The 27,344-nt window shown below is 39.0% G+C and overlaps 1 protein-coding gene across 1 annotated transcript in view; it reads right to left on the bottom strand.

Annotated features, from left to right (window-relative positions):
* RANBP3L (RAN binding protein 3 like) overlaps nucleotides 1-8,322 on the bottom strand; it is a 46,620-nt gene extending 38,298 nt beyond the window's left edge. The window contains exon 1 of the mRNA XM_057708174.1: nucleotides 8,123-8,322. Within this exon, the coding sequence (XP_057564157.1) occupies nucleotides 8,123-8,213 (91 nt within the window). The 5' untranslated portion in view covers nucleotides 8,214-8,322. The remainder of the gene's footprint in view (nucleotides 1-8,122) is intronic.
* Between the last annotated feature and the right edge of the window lie 19,022 nt (nucleotides 8,323-27,344).

Below are 27,344 nucleotides of genomic sequence, written 5' to 3'. Positions count from 1 at the left end.
GAGGTAAGTATTAAGGTTCATTTTTAGTAATATGTTTATCCATTATTACAGAAATGACTTTCTTTTTCTCTTTTGAATTATCTTGGTATCTTTATCAAAAATCAATTGACCAAATATGAATAGTTCATTTTCTGAGCTCCTCAGTACCATTTTTTTTTAAGACTCCTTATATATGAGTTAGCATACAGTATTTGTTTTTCTCTTTCTGGCTTACTTCACTCTGTATGACAGACTCTAGGTCTATCCACCTCATTACAAATATCTCAATTTCATTCCTTTTTATGGCTGAGTAATATTCCATTGTATACATGTGCCACAACTTCTTTATCCATTCATCTGTTGATGGGCGTTTAGGTTGCTTCCATGTCCTGGCTATTGTAAATAGTGTTTCAGTGAACATTATGGTACATGTTTCTTTTTTGAATTATGGTTTTCTCAGGGTATATGCCCAGTAGTGGGATTGCTGGCTCATATGGTAGTTCCATTTCTAGTTTTTTAAGGAACTGCCAAACTTTTTTCCATAGTGGCTGTACTAACTTACATTCCCACCAACAGTACGGGAGGGTTCCCTTTTCTCCACACCCTCTCCAGCATTTATTGTTTCTAGATTTTTTGATGATGGCTGTTCTGACTGGTGTGAGGTGATACCTCATTGTGGCTTTGACTTGCATTTCTCTAATGATTAGTAATCTTGAGCATCTTTTCATGTGTTTGTTAGCCATCTGTATGTCTTCTTTGAAGAAATGTCTATTTAGGTCTTCTGCCAAGAATAAAGATACAGATGTAGAGAACGGACTTGAGGACACAGGATGGGCAGGGAGGCAAAGGGGAAGCTGGGACAAAGTGAGAGAGTAGCATTGACATATATACACTACCAAATGTAAAATAGATAGCTAGTAGGAAGTTCCTGTATAACATAAGGAAATAAACTCGATGATGGGTGATGACTTAGAGGGCCAGGATAGGGAGAGTGGGAGGGAGTCGAGGGAGGGTGGGGATATGAGAATATATGTATAAATACAGCTGATTCACTTTGGTGTACCTCAAAAATTGGCACAACAGTGTAAAGCAATTATATTCCAATAAAGAGCTTTTGAAAAAAAATTCTGGGCTCCCTTCTCTGTTGCAATGGTTGGTTTTCTATCTTTGCCCCATTATTATACCACCTTGATTATTATAGCTTAAAATACAAAAGTATAAGTTGTCAACTTTGTATTTCTTTTTCAAGATTGATTAACTATTCTAGATCCTTTGCATTTCCTTATAAATTTTAAATCAGTTGTAAAAAAAAAAATGTCTGCTAGAATTTTGATCAGGATGGCCTTGACTCTCAAGATCAACTGAGAAGGATTGCTATCTTAATAATATTGAAAAAAAATACTATCGAGCCTTCCAATTCATGTATTTAGTTCAGTCTTCTTTAGCTTCTCTCTGCAATGTCTGTTTTAAGTACACAGGTCTTGCATGTATTTTGTTATTATTATTACTTCTTGTATTTGGGGGAGTGGAGGTAGATTCCTAAGGATTTTTCTAGATAGACTATCACTTGTCTGTGAATAAAAACAGTTTTATCTCTTTCTTTCCTATATGTAGGCCTTTTTTCTTTTTCTTAACTTAGTACACTGCCTAGGACCTCCAGTGCGATGCTGAGTAGAAGGGATTACAGTGAACATCTTTGTTTTCTTCCGATTTTATCGGGAAGGTGTTCAACCTTTCACTTAATACTAAAAGTACGATGTTAGCTGTTGGTTTTTGTAAAGTTCTTTATCAGGTTGAGGAAGATACTTTCCATTCCAAATCCTTTTAAAATTCTTATGTGACTGGATGCTGAATTTTGTTTATGTTTTTTTCTGCATCTTTCTGGCACAGTGTTGTTTATAATCTTCCCTTATTATCCTTCTAATATTTAAAGATTTGAAGGAACTGTAATGACACTCTATATCATTCCTGATATGGTTAATGGTAATATGTTTTCTCTCTCTCTCTCTCTCTCTCTCTGGTTGCACCACGCAGCATTCGGGACCTTAATTCTCCAACCAGGGATCAAACTTCCATTGCCCCCTGCAGTGGAAGCGAGGAGTCTTAACCACTGGACCATCAGCTAAGTCTCTCTTTTTTATTGATAAATCTGGTTAGGATTTTATTAATGTTTTCAAAGAAATAGCTTTGGGGAATCAGGGATGAGTAGAATATTTCGTCCTAGCTTCGGTTTTAGAAGTAGGAAAAGGAAGGAGTTTTTGTTGTTGTTTATTTTTACTTTCATTTTTGTTTTTTAAGTCTAACTTCAAAAATGTAATTGGGGATGGCTTTGGACAGCCATAGCTGTAAAAAAAATTGTGGTAAAATACACATACCATAACATGTACCATCTTAACCATTGTTCAGTGTACAGCACAGTAGTTTTAACTTTGTTCACACTGTTGTTCAATCTCCAGAACTCTTTCACCTTGCAAAACTGAAACTCTATCCCGTTAAACAACGACTCCCCACTCACCCTTCCTCCTGCCCCTGCCCTAGCCTCTGGCAATTCCCATTCTACTTTCTGTCTCAATGAATTTAACTCTCCGTATCTCATATTAGTGCAATCATACAATATTTGTCTTTTTGTGCCTGGCTTATTTCACTTAGCATAATATCCTCAAGAATTATCCATGTTGTAGCATGTATCGGAATTTCCTTCCTTTTTAAGGCTGAATAATAATCCGCTGTATGTATTTTGTTTATCCATTCATCTGTTGATGAACGCATAGGCTGCCTACACCTTTTGGCTATTGTGTGTGCAAGTATCTGAGTCCCTGCTTTTACTTCTTCGGGGGTATATACCCAGAAGTGGAATTTCTGGTTCATAGGATAATTCTATTTTAAAATTTTGAAGAACTACCATACCATTTTCCACAGGAAATGCATGATTTCACTTTGCCACCAACAAAACATAAGGGTTCTAATTTCTCCACTCTCTTATCAACACTTGTGATAGTCTGTTCTGTTTTTGTTTTCTTTTGATAGTAGCCATCCTAACGAGCATAAGGTGGGGAAAGTGACGTTTAAATCACTACATTTATTTTCCAAATCCTCACATGTGTGCCATCTATCAGGCAGGCTTATTATGGAACGGATTCCTGTCCTGGGTGTGAGCTTGAACATGATAAATGAATAGAATGTGTGTTCTCCCCTTTCTAATAGCTTTAAAATGATCTATATTTGTTTCTACCAATCTGTGACCTTAAATGCTTTGCAGATAGAACAAAACCATCTCTTTGAAGCTCCCTTTTGGTGAAAGAAAAACAGAAATGTGTGTAGGTCTTCTGGAGATTGAGTTTAATAACGGTCCATAATGTAATCAGTCATGCCCACATAATGAAAGCCCATATAGAAACTCCAGACACCAAGCTCAGTGGAGCTCCCTGGTCGGTGAACTTACTGATGTCCTGGGAGAGTGCTGCACCCAGACTCCCTGGAGACAGAAGCTTCTGTGCTCAGGACTTTCCTAGACCTTGCCCGATGTATCTCTTCATCTGGCTGTTCATTTGTAGCCTTTATAATAAAACAGTCATCATGAGTATAGAGAGTCCTTGAGTTCTGTGAACTGTTCTGCAAATTTTAAAACCTGCGAGGGTTGTGAGAAGCCTTGAATTTGTTGTTGTCCGGGCAGAAATGTAGGTAACTTGGAGACACTCGGAAGTTGTAACTGGCATTTGAAGGGGAGCAGTCTTGTGAGACTGAGCCCTTAGCTTTTGAGGTCTTTGGTAACTTTGAGTAACATTAGAATTGAATTGAATTGTAGGACACCCAGCTGGTATCAAAAAATTGGTGTCAGAACACACAAAGAAAATGAGGAGGAATCCCAATGCATCGTGGATCTGCAGAGGTTTTCTAATACGGACCAATGAAAAAGTTAGACACTGTAACACTAAGAATCATGGATTTTATGAGATGGCCACAGATAGCAGAAAGTGCCTTGAATGTAGCTTTTAATAACTATGTAACCTTGGAAAAATCACCTGAACTTGAATATTCCTAGTTTCTACATCTTCAAAAATGAGGAAATTGATACCTGTAATAGTTAATTTTATCTGTCAACTTGGCTGCTCCACAGTGCCAGATATTTGGTCAAACATTATTCTGGATGTTTCTGTGAGAGTGTTTTGAATGAGATTTACATTTAAATTGGTGAACTTTGAGTACAGAGATTGCCCTCCATGATGTTGGTGGGCCTCATCCAATCAGTTGAAAGCATGACTAAAACAAAAGATTGACCTCTTCTGCGGAAGAGGGAATTCTGCCAGCAGACACCCTTTGGACTTCAGCTGCAACATCGGTCAGGTCTGCACGTGGGTCTCCAACCTGCTGGCCCACACAGCAGGCTTTGGACTTGCCAGCCTCCATAATTGTGTGAGTCAGTCCCATAAAATAACCTCTCTCCCTCTCTCTATATCTTTATCTATATCTATGTCTATCTATATACAAATATACACACACATATAAGCATATAAAGTATGTCTATATGTGCAGCTTTGAGGTTAACAAAGTAGTTTCACAGACATTATCTTATTTAATTCTCATAACAACCAGGTGAGGTAGTGTATTAGTCAAGTTTCTCCAGAGAAACAGAATAATGGGATCTATACATATGTGTGCACACACACACAAGCATACATACCTGCATGTATATAGACACACGTTATATACATGTATATACACGTGTATAATTATATAAGATAACATTTGTGAAGCTACTTTGTGAACCTCAAAGCATTGTAAAACATAAGGATGGTGGGCTTCCTAGGTGGCGCAGTGGTTAAGAATCTGCCTGCCAATGCAGGGGACAGGGGTTCGATCCCTGCTCCAGGAAGATCCCACATGCCACGGAGCAACTAAGCCCGTGCATCACAACTATCGAGCCTACACTCTAGAGCCCGTGAGCCACAACTATTGAGCCCATGTGCTGCAACTGCTGAAACCCACATGCCTAAAGCTCGTGCTCCGCAACAAAAGAAGCCACAGCAGTGAGGAGCCTACGCACCACAACAAAGAGTAGCCCCCGCTCACTGCAACTAAAGAAACCCTGTGTGCAGCAACAAAGACTCAGCACAGCCAACAAATAAATAAATAAATTTATATAAATAAATTAATTAATTAAATTAAATTTAAAAAAACATAAGGATGGTTAAGTCTGCCTAGTATATGTAATATGCACTGAACTTGTGTTGAGTCTTTATAGACATAAATTAATGTCTATAAATGTGGTCTCAGGTCAATATTACAGAGACATGGATTTGAAATATCACAGAAGCAACAGTAGAAAGAGTAGCCTTCTGGAGTTCAGTTCTGGACTAGTAGGGACCTGTGGCCGTAGAGTGTAAAGTCTATGTGGGCAGGAAAGCACGTGGCTTAGTTGACTTAGTTGAGCTGCATACCCAGCACCTGGCACAGCGTTTTGCATAGTCATTGTCCAGATATTGTTGAAGAATAAGTGCCTTTTATCTGTGTGGTCACCCAAAAAGCACATTTTATGACTGACTAGGTGGAAAAAGTTTAACACCTCAGACTTAACATGCAGCACTTTAATTAACACCTAGCATGGAGGCTTAGAAAGTACGTATGTGTTGAATCTGGTTATGCCTCAGAAGAGTTAAATGTCAATCCTGACCTGTATGCTGGAGTCTTAGTCTGGCTGGGGATAGGCCAAAGCCACAAACCCGGAGGACCTGAGTGAATAAATCCACAGCCAGCCCTCACTCTCTGAAACAAATGGCTTTGCTTCCTTGGACCTTTGCCGAACTTTGCATAATAACAAGGTGCAAATACAGAGTGGTAGAAGTCAGAACCATTGCACGGAATGAATACTTTTAAGCTCTGGGACAGTAACAGGAATGCAAACACTGCCCAGTGTCACTTGTCAACTCAGATCTCTAGGTGACATTGTTTGCAGCAGTCAATGGCCAGTCTGGATTGCATTAGCACGCTTCACAAGTTTATGTATTGTGGTTTATGTGGTCAGATATTTTGAGACTCAGTTGTGGAAGAACATGGTTTCTTTCAAAACATTCTAGGCAAAAGCTTTGGTCTGCAAAAGGAGACCAGACTTCTAATCTTGTTGATATTTTGGGAAGTTCGTCGTCACAATGATATTTCCAGGCTGTTCTGGATATGGCTGGTAAGGGAGAGAACATCAAGACAGCCTGCCTTAAATTAAAACAACAGTGGGATACTATTTTCCACTTACCAAATTAGAAAAAACAATTTTAAAACAATACCCAGTATTATTGAGACTATATCTCCACACTGCTGATTAGAGGGCCATTTCTGCCCTCCCCCAAATCTTTAAAAACATGCATATCCTTTGACCCCACAATTCCACCTCTAAGAATGTATTCCAAGAAAATAATTTTATCTCGGCAATGATTTATCCATTAGTGTATGTTAAACAGGGTGTTGTTGGTAATAGTGAAAAATTAGAGATCAATAAAATGTCCAGCCATAGTGAATTGCCTAAAATTTTGCTACATCCACACGAAGGAATAGTATACAACTGTTAAAAATAAGGTTGTAGAAGAATATGTAATGACATGGGAATTTGTTCATAATCTGTTGTTGAGTTAAAAAACAGTTTGCAAACTCTATGTACAAAATAAGTCTGTATTTGCTTTAAAAAAATCAGCAAAAGGATAATCTGTACAAGTGCATAGAAGAAAAGGCTAGAAGACTATACATTAAAATTTTAATAGCAACTATCTTTGGGTGGTGACTTTTACAGTTGATTTTTACCATCTCCTTTTTGCTCCCCCTAGCAAGATTTCTATTATAATTATCACATCAACAATTGTGGGAGAGGGAAGGCAGCTTTAAACATTTCAAACAAAATGAACAGCAAACAAAAAAACCTATGATGAATTCGAATTGTCTGTTAATAGAGGAGCAAGTACATTTTACAGTGCTATGATTAAACCCTGGCACATTCTAGGACTTTACATTCTAAGGCAGTTAGTTCAAAATAATTTGTGTGAGTCCTGATGGTACAAAAGGGTCTTAAAAGCTTTTGCTGTTTTCACTTAATACGAAGTATTTTCTACCCACACTATGCTAAGCCTGGTACAGCATGAAGTCCAGGAACTGAAGCAGGGAGGTGGCCTGACACATTTACACAAATGTCAGCACACAGATGTCACCGTGGAAGTGGGAGGTTTCAGCCCTTCAGCCAACACTCTCCACGCCACTGTGGACATCTAAAACTGTGTCTGTGGAAAAATAAACAAAGAGCTCGTAGCCTAGATCCATACATAGACAGATCCATCTGTCTATTGAGGATGTTGAGGAGAAGTTAGAAATGTCTGGGGTAAATCCTTAACCTCTGGGGGGGTGATGTCATCCGTGACACTCAGCCTTTTCTACAAGTGTCCTTGGTGTCCCAGACAGACTGGATTGAAGGGATCATCCCATCTATTCATATCAACCATCTGCTGTTAATTGATGCAGCTGGCCGAGTAGTGGATTTGAAATTGTAAGACTGATGGTGCAAATGGCTGCAAGGTAGATAGCTCAGTCTGAACGAGTGCCCATCATGTGAAATGTGACACTTTTCGCTATCTCCATCTGTTCCAGAACCAGAAAAGGGAAAGGGCCAAGAATATATTTATTTTGCCCACAAATGAATGAGTCGGAGATTCAGACAAAATTAGGCTTACACTTTAAGTCCAAATGGGTACCATTAGTGGTAGGACAAGGGAGAACATTCCAGACTAACTTAAAGCCACTCTCAGCAAATTCCTCCTATAGTTGATTCAGGCTTGCCTAGATGGGTGTTTTGAATTACACAAAATCCAGAGTACTCCAGAAAAATGATAGTGCCTAGAAGTTGTCAGCACATACATTTCAGAAAGACAACTCCAAGGAATATGCATTCTCAAGAGTCTTCCATAGTGCTTTAAAACCCAATAGTGAATGCAAGTTAGCTCACGCTTATGTATCACTATTACATCTATTCTCAGAGTTTAAAAATGGAAGATCACAAGGCATTTCACAACAGAGATTCCCCAGGTACCTCCCCAGCCCACCATCCTTCCAGGAATGCAAATGGACAGGAGGTCACAGAACACACAACCCATTAGCCTGACTGACTCACCTTGATGTTGCTGGTCCTCTGGAAGCTTCAGTCTACAGGTGTGCAAAGTGTCGAACAGGTGGCTGCTGCCTTTTCTTTGTATGGTAGACATGGTACTGGCAGTACGGCTATGGCTCCAGTATCAGTAGGGTATTCCTTCCCTTGGCCAGTCACCTAGAATGGTCTTCACACGATACCCAGAACCACAGAGGTACAGGCAGATCCTGTCCTTGCGTGGAAAAACATTTACTTCTCTAATAAACTTCCAGCTGTTTCCTAGTCATGATTCTTGAATTACATATTTACCAGCTTGTAGCTTCTCCTACATATAAAGATGCCAGTTCCTTTGGATAAAAACACAACTTAATTCTCCCTTCATTTCAAGGCACATTGAAACTTTCCCCCTTTATAGTGTAAAATCCTGCAAAGTAACTATTTCTAACAGATTACAGTTTTGCAATTATTGACTCCTTCTGCTGACATGAAATCTCATGTCCCAAGTATTTAGAGACGACTGCTAAAGTAATACATACACAAAGAAAAAAAAAATGCTGCTGAGTTAAATCAAGTGATTTCTAAGCCTGGTCTGAGTTACCCTCGGTGACAGCTGAAAGAGAGCAGTTCTTAAGGGAGGCTGGAAGGGGGAGGAGCCGAGTGGGTTAGGCTGATTAGCATAAAGGCAGGCAAGAAAGGGCACTGGAGTTGCTTTGAGTAATAGTGACCAAAGCAGGGATTCTAAAAACATGCCGGGTTGCAGTAATCACATGTCTGATTTCTGCTACTTTGTTTGTAATTAAAAGGAAAGCTCAAGGCAGCGGTTCATACCACATGGATATTCACTTGTATATGTGAAATCTAAAGGAACTGCTAATGAATTCATGGAAATGTACTGCTGGAACTTTCAATTTCTGTAAACACCTCTGAGTCTTCAGAAGGGGGTGGTTTTAGAGCAGTCTGCTGCCAAGGCAACTATTTGGAGTTCTGGAAGAAAAATAAACACACAAAACAGAGATCTATCTCTGTTTCCCCTTAGGTTCGCTATTACTACTTCTAGATCATAAGACAAAGTTATTTCCAGTGTTTTCTTGGGCTGAAATAGCATGCTTCATTGAAATATTGAAAATCATTTATATTTCTTTGAAAAAATAGCACATTTCATTACTGCTTAAAAACAAACCCCAAGCACCGCTCATTGAACTTGGGAACCTGCTACCTCTGAAGTTGTAATGAATACTGGCAGCTCCTACCGTTCAAGGTTCACAGCTCTTGTAGATTCAGAAATGAGGCAGTGGGCAAGGACAAGAAGAAAGGCAGAGCTGTTTAGCCTCAAAATCTGGAATCCACAGCTTCCTGTGCACATTTGGAAACTGGCGCTACGCTTGACATCCTAACGAGAAGTCTACCCCCAAGCCGGATGTGGGTGGGGACCCTCATTTCACTTTCAGGCAATTAACAGTTCCCCGAGAATACTCTGAGCTGTGAAAACTCATGGAATTTGTGATTGCTCTTTCACAATTCTTATGATTTTTTTTATCAAACTGCTTTTACTATTTTAATAAATAGTTTATCTACTGTAGTTTTTTTAGGTCCTTCAGAGTGTAACAGGTTATAGAAGTATTTAGCTACCCTGAAAGAAATTCCTGTTCCTAGACAACCATAGTTTCCGTTTTAAATGGCTGGTATTTATCTCCTGCTTCACAATGGTCGTAGTTGGAGGGAGGTATTTTCTTGCTGAATTACAGAAAGCTATCAATATTCTATCAAGTTGTGAATCTCACTAAGCGTATTATAATACCCCACAAAATTGTAAGCCAGCCCTTGAGAGGAATGGATATTTTAAAAAGTGTTTTATAATGAGAAATTGTCTATCTATCTATCCATCTATCTATCTATCTGAATAAGAAGAGAGAATAGCACAGTAAGCCCCATGCACTCATCACTTGGAGTCAGTCATTTTTAGCTCATGGATTGTCTTGTTTCAAATCTGCGTTTCATCACAACCACTTCCCCCCCTCACTCCACCACTGGCTTTGAAGCATTCCAGACATCACTGCATTTATAAATATTTCAATATGTATTTCTAAAATGCAAGGACTTTGAAAAATAGAACCATAATAAAAGTGTCACCCATAATTAAACATGATTCCTTAATGTAATTAAATATCCAGGTAGTACTTTGCTCAAATTGGGACCCAAAAGTCCACACACTGTATTTGGTTGCTATGCCTCTTAAGTCTTTTTTCATTCTGTAGGTTTGTCTCTGAGAGGAAATGTTGCTTGGAGACTAGTATCTACATTTATCCTAATGTAGGGTCTAGTGTTTCAAAGAAGTCCCCTAGATGCCTCCATTTTTCTTACTCATGAATGGACGTAAAGCTGGGGAAAAAGAAAAGAAAAGGAAAACAGCCAGCTTTCTAGCCCCAGCACACCCACTAGTGTACCATGTAACCCTGAACCAGGTACTTAACACCTCTGGGTTTGTGTCTTCATTTGCCAGATGAAACAGTTCACAACTGAGTTACTTGTTTAATAATAACCTGTCTTATTTCAAAAGTATGTGTGATATCTAGTTGACAAGTTCACCTACTCTTTGAGGGTCTTTAGGCTGTTTTGAATGAGTATTATATAAATACAAAGCAGTAGCATTGCGTACGTCACTCTCGTTCCCAGAGTGTAAGAGACCTTTAGCAGAAGGCAAACCCAGAAACTATGAGGCCCTGGGCTGAGCCCAAAGCACTGCAGGAATTATTAAATGGTTACTGCCATTCAAGACTGGTGAACTAGTGTTAAGACTTCAGATTTTCTATTGATTTTAAATAGCAGACCCCTTGCTCCTTTATATCAGCCAGTGGTAGATTTTTTTTTTTTCCAAATTACTCTTCCTTCCACCAAAGACATTGTAGATGAGAATGCTGAGTTTCAGAATCTCACAATGGCTTATGTGAGATTCTGTATATCCTAAAGTACCGTCAAGGCAGTATTTTGAAGCTGTTCAGAGTTGTGTTCCTCTAAGTTACTGTACGTTTTTAGCTCAAAGAATTTCTCAAGTAGTGCAGTTAGCTGGACTCCCATGATTGCTATTTGTAGATACAAAAGAGATGCAAATCATTGTGTTAGATATTGTTTTGCTTGACTACTTGCTCCTGTCAATAGATTCAGGAGGCTACACAGGCATAGCATCAAATTGCTTACTCATCAAAGTTGCTCACTAGTCTGAAATTACTACCATTAAATGCCCACATTTGAGTTTTGGTTATCAGAAATGTTGCCACATTCCATAAACTTCACCTTGGCAGTTCAAAGGAATTTTGAACCTTCCGCGGGTGAGCCTCAGATTTAGCTACCATAGGGCTCCCTCTGGAGGTCAGCAGAGTCCAAGGTCAGTTAGTAAAATAGCCTTGGTCTCAGGATAAACCCATATTTTTTCATCCAGAGCCCACAGGAATGGGTCTTGTATTTGTGAGTTTAGGAAATGATTTCCTTTATCTGAGACTATAGGAAAGTTACCTGATTATGGTTGTGATTTGATCATTGCTGTGTGCCCATATTTAATCTCTGTAGCTTTACGTTTTTCTGTCTTTATTGGAGTCTTTTAGCCAAAGTGAAAACGCAACAAAATAAAACTAAAAGTCAGAAAAATACCGAGTTTTATTCTGTTCGTTTGTTTGTTTTCAGTGGCAAAGAAAGCCAGAATATGGTGGTTCTGGTTCCATAACGTCCACTATTTAGGTAAGAGCAGATGCTCCTACAGAGTCTGAATTTCATCTGAAAGTATTTGAAGTACACAGGCATCAGGGTCAGTGGGTTTGCAGCAGAACTACACTCTTTGAAGGTAAATACTCATTAACCGGAATCATTTCCAAAGTAAAGCAAACTAACTTGGACCAGATCAAACTTTTGTTACTTCTTTTGAATTTACATTTACAAGAATAAAATAATAACCAAACTATGCTCTTTACTCTCTCCCTCCCTCCTTTCCTTCCTTCATTCATTCATTTTCTCTCTTTTTTTCTTTCTCTATTTCTTCTTTCACTCATTTCTTTTATGTTAGGTGGGGTATAATATAATTTAATTCAGTTATTCTATATCTGGGATTTGCTTCAAAATAATTTCGGTGAGAGATACGGGGGGTTATAGGTGAAATAAAATTGGTCATAAATTGATAATTATTAAAACCGAGTGATGGGTACATGGGATTTATTATACTTTCATGTCTATTTTTTTCACATTTCCACTATGAAACGTTTTAAAATATAATTGCTTAATCTAATTGAGTAATTGAAAGGGTACAAGAAATAGGCAATGTGCTAAATTCATTAGGATGTGGAGAGAAACTCTTCAAATTTCCCATTTTTTTACTCCACATATTATAAAATATACACAAATATAGGAAATGTTAATATTCATAATGTATTCATATGGCAGTACGTGAATACAATTTATAAACAAACAAAGGAAACCACACTGGGGCACATTCTCAAATATCTGCGCCATGATTATCAAGAGACCTCTGTGGCAGAGAAATAGGGCTGGACCTATGTGAAAATGACACTCTCATTTAAAGAGAATCAAACAGTCATTTTACTCATTACTTCTCAACTGTACAGATGTTCCCTTCTGTACCATTTTTCTTATTTTCTTATTTCTATTTCTAAAAATACAATTAGGTTGTGTCTTAGTTTGGGCTGCTATAACAAAGTATCATAGACTGGTAGCTTATACACAACAGAAATCTCTTGTCACAGTTCTGGAGGCTAGACTTCCAAGATCAGGGTGCTAGCATGATTAGGTTCAGGGGAGGGTCCTCTTCCAGGCTGCAGAGCGCTGACTTCTCACTGTGTCCCCACACAGTGGGAAGAGGGTGGAGGGCTCCCTGGCATCTCTTTTATAAGGGCTCTAATCCCATTCATAAGGGCTCCCTCCTCATGACCTAGCCGCTCCCCGCAGGGCCTACTTCCTATCACCATCACATTGGGGGGATTACAGCATAATGAATTTGGGAGAACACAAATATTCTGTCCATAACAGGTTGTATTTGCAAAGATGGAAGAAAGTTTTCATCCAAATTGAGCTCCTTAGTGAGGCCTTGAGGAAAAAATACCTACAAGATGTTTTTATTCCCACATACATGACTTCAGAGCCCTGCCCACAGTATTCAATGAATATTAACTAACTTCTTACGGTAGAACTACAATCACTTCTTGCCTCCCAACAGACAGAACTATGAGCACGCCTGAGTGCACGCACGCACACATACACGCCCCCTTATCCCCCTGGCATTCACAACTGGCATGTGAGAATCAGGTGTTGTAGCACAGACATTGATCTTCAGCTTCAAATAACAACAGCACCTAGTGAGCTGCAGGTGGAAAATCCTAGACCAGTGTTGGGGCTCCCTGAACAGTTGCATCAGTACCAGGGCCGTTGAAGCCACTCCCTCAGAAGAAGACAGAAGGATCAGAATATAGGATCCCTCTCATTGTCTCAGAGATCCAGTGGGGTAACCATATGAGAGTGGTGGGAGGTAAAGCAAGAAAGAATCAGTCTTCCACATCTGATCCTTTGATTGTTTCTCAATTTAATGGGAGTTTGAAGCTCTCCCAGGAACTCTGAAACCTGGATTTAATTCTTATCTGCTCCCCTTTTCTGTATATTACACATATCCGTTACATCAGCAAATATACTTCTTTATTGTCAGCTTTTCCAAGTAAACCTGTGTAAGTAGACAATCCTAAATAGAAACTTTAAGAAGATGGTAGAGAATGGGTGTTTTAAAATTACATGTAGAAAAGACTAATCAAAAAAACAGACCAAGCATACACTTCCAAATCCATTCAAATGATTAAAAAGTTATGCAAAGAGAAAAATTAGGGACTTCCCTGCTGGTCCAGTGGTTAAGACTCCTCGCTCCCAATGCAGGAGTCCCAGGTTCGATCCCTGGTTGGAGAACTAAAATCCCACATACCAGAACTAAGCCACGCACTGCAGCTGCTGAGCCTACATTCTAGAGCCCATACACTGCAACTAGAGAAGCCCATGAGCTGCAACTAGAGAAGCCTGTGCACTGCAATGAAGATCCAGCACAGCCAAAAAAATAATTAATTAAAAAAATAAAACTAAAAAAAGAGAAAAATTAAAAATAAAGATGTTCTGCCATCATTGGACAAGAAATTATGAGGACTTACAAGAAGATAAAAAAAGAGGTGGAATCTAAACAATGAGTGGAATAAAGCATGGTAAGAGAGGAAGCTTGGGGTCAATAAATATGGGTAACATTGTCAATCATCACGTATTAACGAAAAAAAACTGCATGTGGAACAGTAGCATTTAGCCACAGGATAAATGCTGACAGTTGTCCTTTAAGAATGTGGGTTATTTTCCTGTAAAAGCCTTTTAAATGGGGACCAGAAAGAGAAGTAGAGCCAGAAGTGCCCTAGGACCACTCCCTCTCACCTCCTGGATGGGAAGAGACATGGAGAGAGACTGGAGAGGAAAGTAAATCTGCTCAGGAAAGAAATACACTAAAGGCTTACACAGATAAAGTCACTGCTCCTTTGTGGTAACTGGAGGATATCTTCAGGCTGCCTGTCTCTTCTACATCCATGAACCCCAAAGTGAAGTCTATCAACACAACCAGTGTACTGATGCAAAGTATGCAGTCAACCTTCAGAGAAGGCTTCCTGGTGAAAAAGACCCACACAGCTGCAGAGGAAAACCGTGCTAACTCCCAAAACAAATGACCTAGACTTTTACTCATAAATATGAATGGCCAATTCACCATCATTAGATATTTGAGAAAAACCCATAGAAGAAAGGAAAAGGACCAGGCTTAAGCAAAGCGTTAAGCAAACAGAACAGATGACTCTAGAAAAAATAGAAATAATGCAGAAAACCAAAGAAAACTTTAAAAAAATAACAATTTTAGTTAGTGTCCTCAGTGAGAGAAAGGCTATTACATCCATAATACAAGAACAGGTTGCGATGAAAAAGTGAGATATTAGGGCAATAGGAAAAATCATTGGAAATTAAAAATATGATTGCCAAAATTTTTTTAAATTACTAAAAATACTGACATGAGTAATAAACATGATTAAAGATAGAATTAGTCAAATAGAAGGTAAAAATCAAGGATCTCTCTAAGATGCAGAGCAAAAAAGGCAGACAAAAATGTGTGAACAAACTAACACATGGAATGTCAGTGTAGGAGGTCCATCTACTCCTCCACTTACTAGTTGTGACTTTGGGCAAGCTCCATGGCACTAATAGCCAATCTTAAGTGTGCATTTGCCAGTATTGTTCTAGGTCTTTACACGTATTAACTCATCTAATCCACTCAGCATTACTCTACCTGTAGGATATCTTTCTATCTGCCATGATCTATTATACCCTTGATTTGAGGAGCTGCATACTCTGTAGTACTTTTACCTGATAAATTAGTCTCTTTATAAAATGCCAATTAAGTGACATAGAGAGTCCACAACCCACCTTTCAACCCTCCTTTCAAAGGCTGGCCAGGGATCCTCTCTCTGCCTCTCTGAAAATTTTGGGTGCCTGTGGTAGAGAGAAAACATAAGGCACAAGCATAGAAACATCTAGTCATACAGCCAAGAAATATCAGAGGCAAGAGTCAGTGTCAAAAGCAGCGATGGTAATCCACTGACATGGTTTTGGCCTAAACAGAGCTTCAAATAACAATCAACCTTTCTTTAAAAAGACCTGTAGATTTTGTCCAAAATTCTAAATTGTAGTTTCATGCCACAAAATTAGAAGATTTGCTCCTCTCTTCCAAAAAAGCAACAAGTCTGCTAATTAAGGTAGACTATTGTAAAAATAGACTAAAATATAGTCCATCAAAGAAGACAGAAATTTCCTTCTATCTCACATAATAGTCCAGAGATGAGCAGGTAAAGCAAACTGAATAGGTGGCTCTATCTGAGGTCCTCCAGGAACCCTGATGGCTTTTAATTTTTTGTTCAAAGAAACATTTTTATTTACCATTTCTGATTAAAGAAATCACTACTTACACCAGAAAACAAATTCTTTGCCTCCTGCAGAAATTCAGATATTGAATGAATTGAGGCAAACTTGCATCTCCTGCATCTTGCAGGTGACGAATAGAGATTTAAAAGCACATATTTATAAAGTACTGTTTTGAAGGTTATAGGTAAAGATGTAGTAAAACAAAGTGAAAACCAATAAAAACTTCTCTGCAAAGCATTATATGTGACCTATAATGACCTGCATGGTGCTAAAGAAGAGAGAAAATATGCAATGCTCCTTCTTCATTAGAACACAGATGCCTCACTTGTACTAACGGCAAATGTCACCCTGAGAATCCCTTCATATTCTTATTCACTCTGCAGTAGACATTGTTGAGTGCCTGCCCAGCAGCCATTTCCTCCGCGCTCCTTGTTGACAGAACTCTGATCTTGTGCAGACATGTGCTTCAGGGAAGCTAGGCCTCATCCCCATCCTCATCGCTCATACCCATTCTAATGAATAGAAATGATACTGATAAAAATTAAGCATTTAGTATCACAACTTCCAGGAGAGAGAAGTCATTCCATCAACATGGACTGGCGTGGAGCCATCCCTGCAGCTGCCTCACCTTTCACTATAACAGTGCTGAGAAGCAGCAGGACCCTTGTGTTTAGCAATAGCACACCCTTTGCCAAAATCAATACAATACTTGTTCAGCTCTGACCTGTCTACATCTCCATTCCTCTTATTGTTGCATGCAATAGTCACTGGTATAGGAGAGCCAACAAAGATGCCCCTGGGCTTTTCATACTCTGTCCTCTGTCCCTGAAATGCCCTTTCTCTTGCCTAATCATTCTTCAGCACTTAGATACCCTGGCCCCACCCTCTTCAGGATAGAGTTAATTACACCCTCTTCTGGGCTGGAACTGTGTTTTGAATATATTTCTATCTTTGTACATATCATATTTCCAGATAATTATATATACATACCTGTATATATATTTCTTCTCAGTAAGATAGGAGTGCATTTTGCTTAATATAAATCAGAAATAAATAGAAGAAAGGAAAGGAGACAATAAGAAAGAAAAGAAGAAGGGAGGGAAGGGAAGAGGAAGGGAATAAGGGAAAATGTTATGGTTTCTTTCTTTTTCCTCAATGAGACCATGATGAAATAACCAACTTGTGATGTGTGTAGATCCTAGCAGATTATTCCCCAAATTGGGAACATTTCTGCTTCATGGTTAAGAAGCCAAGTGGAAGAAACTGCATCCAAATTTTCTAGAAAAAATTTTTGGGAAAAGTAGATTAGATAACTGCAAAGAAGTGGTTGACACCATACACAAAAATAAACTCAGAATGGATTAAAGACCTAAAGAAAAACCAGATACTATAAAACTCCTAGAGGAAAACATAGGCAGAACACACTTTGACATAAATCACAGCAATATCTTTTTGGATTCATCTCCTAGAGTAATGGAAATAAAAACAAAAATAAACAAATGGGAGCTAATTAAACTTAAAAGCTTTTACATAGCAAAGGAAACCATAAACAAAATGAAAAGACAACCCACACAATGGGAGAAAATACTTATAAAGAATGTGACCAACAAGGGATTAATTTCCAAAATACACAAACAGTTCATGCAACTCAATATCAAAAAAACAAACAACCCAATCAAAAAATGGGCAGAAGATCTAAATAGACATTTCTCCGAAGAAGACATACAGCTATCTAAGAAGCACATGAAAAGATGCTGAACATCGCTAATTATTAGAGAAATGCAAATCAAAATTACAATGAGGTATCACCTCACACTGATCAGAATGGCCATCATCAAAAAGTCTACAAACAGGGACTTCTCTGGTGGTCCAGTGGGTAAAATTCAGTGCTCCCGGTGCGGGGGTCCCAAGTTTGATTCTTGGTTGGGGAATTAGATCCACATGCATGCCACAACTAAGAAGCCTGCATGCCACAATGAAGATCCCACGTGCCATAGTATCTACTGGGAAACAACTGTGTATAAGTGGACCTGTGCAGTTCAAACCCATGTTGTTCAAGAGTCAACTGTATACTTAGATATACATGTGTGTATATATATACTTAGAACAAATATGTATACATGTGTAGGCACACATATGTAATAAGCTGGGGAGGACTCCTGGTCTAGTGGGGATACTAGACCAGGATGAGAGGAGTGTCCTGGCTGGTGAATAGGAGAGGAGTTGTTAGAGATGTAGGAAGACATATTCTTATTTATACTCTGTAGTGATTTGTTTAAGATGAGTCAACTCTCCATAGACCCAATATTCCCAGGCAAATTGGTAAAATCGAGTTTCTGATCCACCTAATTTGAAGCCTGTGGGTTGCACAGGCCTCAATAAGGGCGCATGAAGATTCTCTGAGGACAGGGACCATGTCTAATTCAGCTTTGGGTCCCAAGTGTGGAGCACAGAGACTGGTACACCAGAGCAATGGATTTTGTCGGAAGAATGAACTGATGACATCACACAAAGGTCCTGTCTGAGGCTTAACTGCTGAGATTTACATCAACAGCAGAACCCAGAAGTCCTTGCCAAATTTTCCTTTGATGACATCTTTTTAAAACCTGCATAATATCAAGCAGGAAAGAAGTAGGGCTTCCTTCTTCCTTGACTTTCCTCACATTCCCATTTTCTCCCAGTGCAGGGAAACCTTTGTCAGCTCTGTGGCTGAGACGGCAGCCTTCAGCTGTGGGGATTTTCCAGTTGCGTGAGACAGCTTCATTAGAAATCATCCCTACTCTCACCCTCCAAAGGAAAAAAAAAAGAAGAAAGAAATGACTCCAAAAAACAAATATTTTTACTTTTTCTTTTCCTGACTCTATTTTCATGTTATTAACTCTGTGTTTAAAATTACCTCATTTTTTATGATTCGTAAAGTTCTAAATAGCATACTGTTTACAATTACACAAAGCACAAAAGATGTTAGCTAAATGTGACGGAAAGATGGAGATAGCTCTCCAGCTCTCCAGTTTGAACGCAAGAGGAGAACCCTGCTGAGAGACAACGGACGTGATTTGTTTGGTCAGCATTTGGCAGCCCCAGTGAAGGACAAACACAGCAAATACCACGTGGAAATATCTGTACTACCTGTCAGAGAGTCAGCCAGGCTTAGCATAAGAAATAACATTGTTTGAGGGAATTAGAATTATTAAAGTGAAGTGTGTATGTAAGTAGGAACTGTCTAAAAACTATTAAGTAAAAATATATGGTTTCCCCTTTTAAAACTCCTTTGAAACGAACTTTATAAACCTCATTTTGAGTTTAGAAGTAGGCCAGCATTTAGTAGTTTGAAGACACCTATTCACTTACATTCCAAAAGGCTCACAGATCCTTTAGATACCTGGATTGTCTAGCAGAACGTGGCAGAGATTTGGTTTCATGATTGTTACAGGTGAAGTATTACGTTCTGAAAAAGCCTCTCTGTGGTTTGGGAAGCTGATTCCCAGGCTTTGGAGTCCACCTGGTATTATGTTCTAGGCCAAAAAAAGGCATGAAAATAATGAAAGAAGTGATGTCCTCTGCCCTTAATGTGATGTAAAGCCTGGTCCACCACAGCCAGATGGTGAACAGTTCTTGGATGGACTCATAATGGCATATAAGGGCCCTTGTCCACCTCGTGTGGCAGAAAGAACTCACCAAGAAAACAGCCCTGTAACAGAGTTTATCCAAATTCTTAAAGGGATTCAGGATCTGCTGGATTGGATCACAGGCCATGGAGAACAGACGCAGGAGATGTTCATTCACTCAGCCTCATTTCTTGCCTACTAGGTCAGTAGTTCTCAATCCTGACTGCACATTAGAATCTGCTGGGGGATTTTCAAGCATTTTGATACTTGGGCCCCACCCCCAGAAAATCTGAATATATTGGTTTGGGGTGGAGCTTGGGAGCAAATATGTTTAAAGAGCTCCTCAAAATGATTCTAATTAATAGCTAGGATTTTAAAACATGGCTCTAGACTGTGAGCTCCTTAAGGGCGTGCGTACTACCACCACTCATCTTAGCAGCTACTGTTATGCCTGGTCCATGGCACATGATAAATATTGTTGGGGTACGTGAAATAGAATAGAAACAAAGGATTCTCGTCTAAACCAAGATCAGCAATGTTGCTGCCAGTTCTCCTTTATGTTTATCTCTACACCTTGATGCATACCAGTGGGTCCCATGGCAGTTGTTAGCACAGTACCTCACTTAGACCTGGCGAAGTGGGGCCCACACTTCCTTTTTTTGTTTGTTTTTTTATAGATTTTTTAAAATTAATTAATTAATTATTGGCTGTGTTGGGTCTTCGCTGCCGTGCGTGGGCTTCTCATTGTGGTGGCTTTTCTCATTGCGGAGCACAGGCTCTAGGCGTGCAGGCTTCAGTAGTTGCAGTGCATGGGCTCCGTAACTGTAGCTCATGGGCCCTACAGCACAGGCTCAGTAGTTGTGACGCATGGGCTTAGTTGCTCCACAGCATGTGGGATCTTTCTGGACCAGGGATCGAACCTGTGTCCCCTGCATTGGCAGGCAGATTCTTAATCACCAAGCCACCAGGGAAGTCCCAGGTTCCACACTTTGAAGGGCCTTCCTCAGAATTACTAAGTCTCTTCCAGTGCCTGTGATTGACTGGGAATGGCAGTGCCCTCTTTGTTTCTGCACTCTCTATTTTGCCTGTGTGTTCAACCAGATACCTCCAGGAGCTTCTAGTCTCAGGAGAGAATAGAATCAATTCCTACAATCCTGGAGCTTCCTAAGTGGTGCAGTGGTTAAGAATCCGCCTGCCAATACAGAGGACATGGGTTCGATCCCTGCTCCAGGAAGATCCCACACGTCGCAGAGAAACTAAACCTGTGTGCCTAAATAAATAAAGCTCTTAAAAAAAAAATTCCTGCAATCCTGATGTCCCTAAAGATATTGAAGCAGATGCTGAGTTTGAAAAATATGGTTTCTCAACCTTTTTTTTTTTTAAATTAATTAATTTATTTAATTGGCTGTGTTGGGTCATTTTTGCTGTGTGCGGGCTTTCTTTTTAGTTGCGGTGAGTGGGGGCTACTCTTGGTTGTGGTGCGGGGGCTCTCATTGCTGTGGCTTCTCTTGTTGCAGAGCAAGGGCTCTAGGTGTGTGGGCTTCAGGAGTTGCAGCACATGGGCTCAATAGTTGTGGCTCACGGGCTGTAAAGCACAGGCTCAGTAGTTGTGGCGCATGGACTTAGTTGCTTACAGCATATGGGATCTTCCTGGACCAGGGATCGAACCGGTGTCCCCTGCATTGGCAGGTGGATTCTCAACCACTGCGCTACCTAGGAAGCCCTCAACCTTTTGTTTTAAAAGTGAACATTAACTTAATGTCACAGGAATAAAAATTACATTCCGTTATTTTTGTCTTCAATCCTGCCAAATAGATACTCGGGAAAAACAAAGATTCTCAATTTCTGACTTTCCTGAATAGAATTTGTATTTAAATGACAAATGCTTTGTTATCAGGGTTTCTCTTTCAATCCTTTTAGTTTCTGAAAGTCTTCCTTTGTGGTAAATACAGGGAAGATTCCTGTTAGTGGCAAGATTGCAAAATAGAGAACAGATTTTCCCAGGGTGTTTTTTTTTTTTTTAATCTATTTGGCTGCATCTGGTCCTAGTTGCGGCATGTGGGACCTTCGCTGTGGCATGTGGCATCTTCCGTTGCAGTGTACAGGCTCTTCCAAACGGGGCTCTTCATTGTGGTGGGCGGGCTTCTCTCCAATAGTGGTGCATCCCGCAGCATGTGGGATCTTAGTTCCCCAACCAGGGATCGAACCCCCGTGCCCTGCATTGGAAGGTGGATTCTTTACCACTGGACCACCAGGGAAGTCCCTCACAGGGTGTTTCAAGGGACACTTTCACTCAAAACAAATAGGAATGAAGAAGAATCATGTTTAAAATTATCTTTCCAGGGGTTTTATGGGAGGGTGAGTTTTATAACATCAGAGGTGTTACTGATCACCTGACCAGTTACTGATCATCAGACCAGTCATCTAGCCAGTTATAGTGACTTTCCAAAGCTATTTTGGGAATCTAGAACTATCCATTTTCACCTCCCCTCATATTACCATCAAAGAGAGGTTATTGGAGAAGTTGATAAGCTATTAATTGTGACAATAACTTGAGACATCAATCCACAAGTCTTACTTTCTTCTCTTTGCTACAACAAACCCCTTCCTGGGTCAGAGAACAGACATACATACAGATGTGTAGGCTCAATAAAGACCAGCCAGGTGTAAGACAAAAATATTGGGGGGATCAGAAGCCAATTAGATGCCCTACTTCACCTGCTAGAGGACAGTCTCTAGAGCTATTGGAGAGAAAGACTGGGGTGACTCCTTGAAGAGATCTTGGAGTGGTAGAGTGGGAATGCTTATTCTTTTCACACCCTCACTCTCTTTGGCAAGGAGAGCACTTGTCATGATTTCCTATAAAAGGGATCTGCAAAGAGGATAGGACTGGCTGAGTGGTAGAACCCACTGGCACGACCAGGACTGCCAGGGCACAGGCAGAAGACATCAGAGAGCTTTGGACATAGGCAGAGGGCATCAAAAGAGGGCAGAACAAGTCAGGAGAGGCCATACATCACCTCCCAGTTTTCCACAAAGCCAGGGTGGTTATAATGATAAATCTAAGCTTCCCAGTGCCCCAGAGGTCCCGTAAGCTGGTTGGAAGCATCAGACAGCTTGCCAAGCAAACCCCCATTCCCCGGATATGCATGCAGCAAAGGGACCAGTACTGGCCTTACTTAGTCCCAGGCAAGAGGGGCCCCTGTCCTGGACCCGATGCTTGAGAGCACTCTGCATATCGTCAACAAATACATCTGCCAAAAAACACATGGTGCTGCTGCCACCAGGGTTCTGATGTCCAAGCTGGCGCAGACTGACCTACAACCCTAAACATTTGCTCTCTGACTGACACATTTCAGGCTCCAGGGAAAGCTTCTCCACTCCTTTAGATACCCTGAACAAAAGGCAATTGTGTCCAAAGCCCTCAAGGTTTATGGGCTGTGCTTCTGCAGAGGTTGCTTGGGAGTGTGGGGAGAATTTTAGCAGTGATTTCAATGTAAATACTTCAGGGAGAAAAAAGACAAATTAATTAATCAATGAATCCTTTCTCTCAAATACTGCGAATGCAGAAGATTCCTTTATAATGAAATATTTGTCCCCTCACAGTGCTAACTATCAACTTTCTTCTTTCTCTTTATGTTTTAGTTTATACTTCCAGAGGTGCTCATGAATTTGCCCAGTACTTTATTTAACTTGATAGCTGAGAAACAATTGCAATATTCTTCGTATAATCCTTAAATGCGTATATATGTAGGTCTAGTTGTAACATGCATGAAGCATGATTCTGGCAATTTCATGGACGTTAAATTCTAGAATTACAAATCATTTTACTTTTTAAAAAATATTTAATAAGATTTAATTTAAATGTTTAAAATTTTTTAATTTTCAGTTTTAATGAAATCATTTTGACTTAAAATTTGGTGAAAAAATGAATTGATACATTATAATTTGTAGTTTGCCTTTTAATTTTAATAAATAATTTTAAGTACTTTGAAAGAAATCTTACTTATTTTAAATCTATAAAAAGAATTTTATTTGTTTACATCTATTTTAAATTTTCTTAAAAATTAATCCAAATTTCATACAGTTTAAACATAATACATTTTATTTTTAATCTATTTGATCATTACTGACATAAGAATACAAGTTATGTGTGAAAAAAATTTTTTTGAGTTAAAGAAATTCACATTTTATTTATATATGTGAAAAATTTGATTATATCAACATAATTAGTGACTTTACTTGAAATGGGCCAAAAGTGTAGGGCCAAAAATGTAGATTCCAGGAAACATATATTAATTTCTGAATTATTACTTATCCAAACACAACCAGCCCATCAAGAGAACACTCAGGCATGTGTAATACAAGTTAAATCTAATTGATTTAATTGATATTTTGCTAACTCTCAGCTTTACGTATATTTTGCTGATTTGTTCTTACAAAGTATATTTTCAAGTTAGGGCAATAGAATATATTTCATTTAGCAGTTTGTTAACGATTAACAATTCTTAAATATGTAGACCTAAGGAATGTGGGCCTCCATTTGCCTCGGGCCTTATAAAGTTTGAGTAGGAGTGAAGGAGTTCTGCCAAGAGAAACTCATGGAAGACCACCACTCTGGGGATGAAGCAGAAGTGAACCTCAGGATGCCAGGAGCACACAAGGATTCCTCAGCCAACAAGAACATACCCACAACCAGGCTGGGTGATGATGTCAACAGCTAGAAGCAGCAGAGAATTGACAGCAACCAGCTCTTCAGTTTCCCGCCCACTGGCCTGTATCAGTTAGCTCAGTCTTCCTGATCTTCCCATCTCCCTGAAGCTTCACAAAAGTCAAGCATGAGATTCCTTCTCTGGAATTTCAGTAAGCATTGGGAGTGAAGACAGTATGGAGAAAGAATTTTGAACTGCATAGTGATTGAAATAATATTACCTGAATTTGACAACAGATATACTAAATTAGATGGACGCTTACTTGATTGTACTATATTTTATTTTCCTGCTGTAACAGAAATGGGGGCTTGTAAAAGGAAAATGGGCACCAATACAAAAATTGAGTTTCCTATTGGCCAACATCTGATTTGCACTTTTTACAATGCATACCTCCTACTAATAGCAGCTTACTGGAAAATAGAACACCTTTGAAGTAATAGAGATCAGCAAAGGTAGAAGGATGGGGATTATTGATTTCTTGGCTTGACACAGTAATTTGTAATCCTAGCTGTACAATAGAATTACCTAAAGGCTTCAAAAATAAGCCAATTTCCTTGCCCCACCTCAGACTAATTGAATCTGAATCTCTGGATGTAGGGCTTAGTATCTTAGTAACTCAAGTGATTCTAATGAGTGGCCAGGGTTGTAACCCACAGGGCAGATGTCTGCCTGGTCAATTCTTTGCCAGTTTTACATATGTTCCCAAATCTTGTCAGATTCACCAGTTAATGCTGCACTCTTTCTTCTCTCCCTATCTGTGTTGTCATGGTCCAAAATCCTGCCAACTGATTAGGTCCTTTGCCTCAGGTGCCTTGCACAACAGTTTGTTTACTGAGGAGTGTGACAGCCACAGCAGTGACCTAGGAAATAAGCCTGTGGCAAAGCCAATTAGTCTCACTGTTTCTATTTTAATGAAGCAGATCAACTAAGAGGGCTGCACTGGAAAATTCCTGAGCCTGCCAGTCCAGCAGTCCTTGGGTGTTATGTGATTAGGCACCAAATTCATTCATTCATTCACTTATTCAACAAGCATATATTGGGCACCAACTATGTGCTAAACACTGGTAATAAAATGATAAATAAAGATACAATCTCAACCTTCAAAGAATTGTTTTTTTATTTGTCAACTCAGAAATCAATTATTTCTCAGTCACCTGGAGTTCACCTGTTCTTAGTCCCCAATTTTACCACTCCTTTCTAGACTATGGAATTTAATTTTTTTTTGAAGTCACTGATTTTTAATTTTACAAGGTAAAAAAATCAAATGGATGTCTTTTTAACACAGAAAACTTAGCCAGTATATCATCCCATCATAAGGAACTGCCCTTTAAATGAAATAAATTTAGCTTCGTGAAAAACTCTACACTATTTTTTTTTCTCCTTTTGCTGCCTCCCAGCAACCTCTTTCTATAACATTTATTTAAAACCAAATAACTAACTTTCTTTTATTTTCTTCTTCCTTCCTTTCCTGATAATGAGCAGTACCAGTTATCCTTTTCCAAATAAATATTCTAGGGACTGAATTACACTTCTGGCCAAGATGGAGTAATAGGACCAGATTTATTCTCCCACCTTAAACAATCAATAAATGAAGAAAATACATGAAACAATAGTTTTCAGGACACCAGCTATCATACACTGAATAACTGTGATTCCTAAAAGAAAGGAGACAAATGAGGTGAACACTGTATTTACTCTTGCTTGCTGTCTTAAGAGGTATTCCAGTCTGTAGTGCAGAAAAGGAGAAACCCAGGTGGAGTTTCACAGAAAAGAGTACTGGGAAAGAAAGAGCTGTACAGAGATATCTGAAGATCTGAAGAGTTTCCCTTGAATCTTCAGCTGAGCACTGATGACCATATGCATGTGAGGAAACTGCTTTAGACCAGGGACAGAATCACCTGGAATGGGTAGAGGAAGAGTGCCTGGCATTCATACAGGGTCAGAATAGTTCTTGTACCCAGAAATCACACTGGAGAACCTCATGATTTGTGGGGAAATGGCTAAAGTACTCTGAAGGATGTGGTCTTGATAGTGGGGAATAATTAGTTCTATACTGAAGACTGTGCTGATCCCACATAGTAAATCATAAAGCAAGACCTAAAAAAATCAGATTCTTTCCACATAACATAACATAACTATGTCCTAGAACAAAATGCAAGAGCATTTATGTAAATATTGTAAAAGTAAAACATATAACAAGGTAAAACTGACGACTGCCATCAAATAAAAAATTAGCAGGCATGCAAATTATTACTAGGGATCAGGAAAAATACAACCCCATAGTAAAGGAAATAGTCAATCTAAATAAACTCAGAACTAAATAGATGTTAGAATTAGCAGACAAGAATATCAAAAGAGGGATTATAACTATATTCAGTATGTTCAAAATGTTAAACAGAGACATGAAAGATATAAAAAACAGACCCAGATAGAAATACAATGTCTAAAATAAAAAATGCACTGGGTGTGATTATAATATTGAACATTGGAGATAAAAAAATTTAGTGAATTTTCAGGTAGACTAATAGATACTATCTAAATTGTAATGTATAGGAAAAAAAAGAGATCTTAACAAAAATGAACAGAGCATCAGTGAGCCTTCTTGGACAACTTCAAGTGAACTAATATATGTGTAATTTGAGTCATCAAGAGATGATAGAGTCAGGGAAGGCAGAAAAAATATTTGAAAAAATAATAGCCAAAAATTTTCCAGGTTTGATGAAAAGTATAAACCCACAAATTCAAGCACAAGAAAAGTAAAGAAAACTGCATCAAGGCACATCATAATCAGTTTGTTCAAAACCAATGATAAAGTGAAAATTTTTTTAAGCAGTCAGCAAAAACATGTATATAACATGTTATATACAGAATAACAAAGATAAGGATTACAGCAGATTCCACACTGGAAACAATACAACTAACAAAACAATGGAGCAATGTCTT

The sequence above is a fragment of the Hippopotamus amphibius genome, chromosome 15, assembly GCF_030028045.1.
Source record: "Hippopotamus amphibius kiboko isolate mHipAmp2 chromosome 15, mHipAmp2.hap2, whole genome shotgun sequence".
Lineage (NCBI taxonomy): Eukaryota > Metazoa > Chordata > Mammalia > Artiodactyla > Hippopotamidae > Hippopotamus > Hippopotamus amphibius.
Note: the sequence above shows the minus strand (reverse complement) of the source record. Positions and strands in the feature narration are given on the sequence as shown.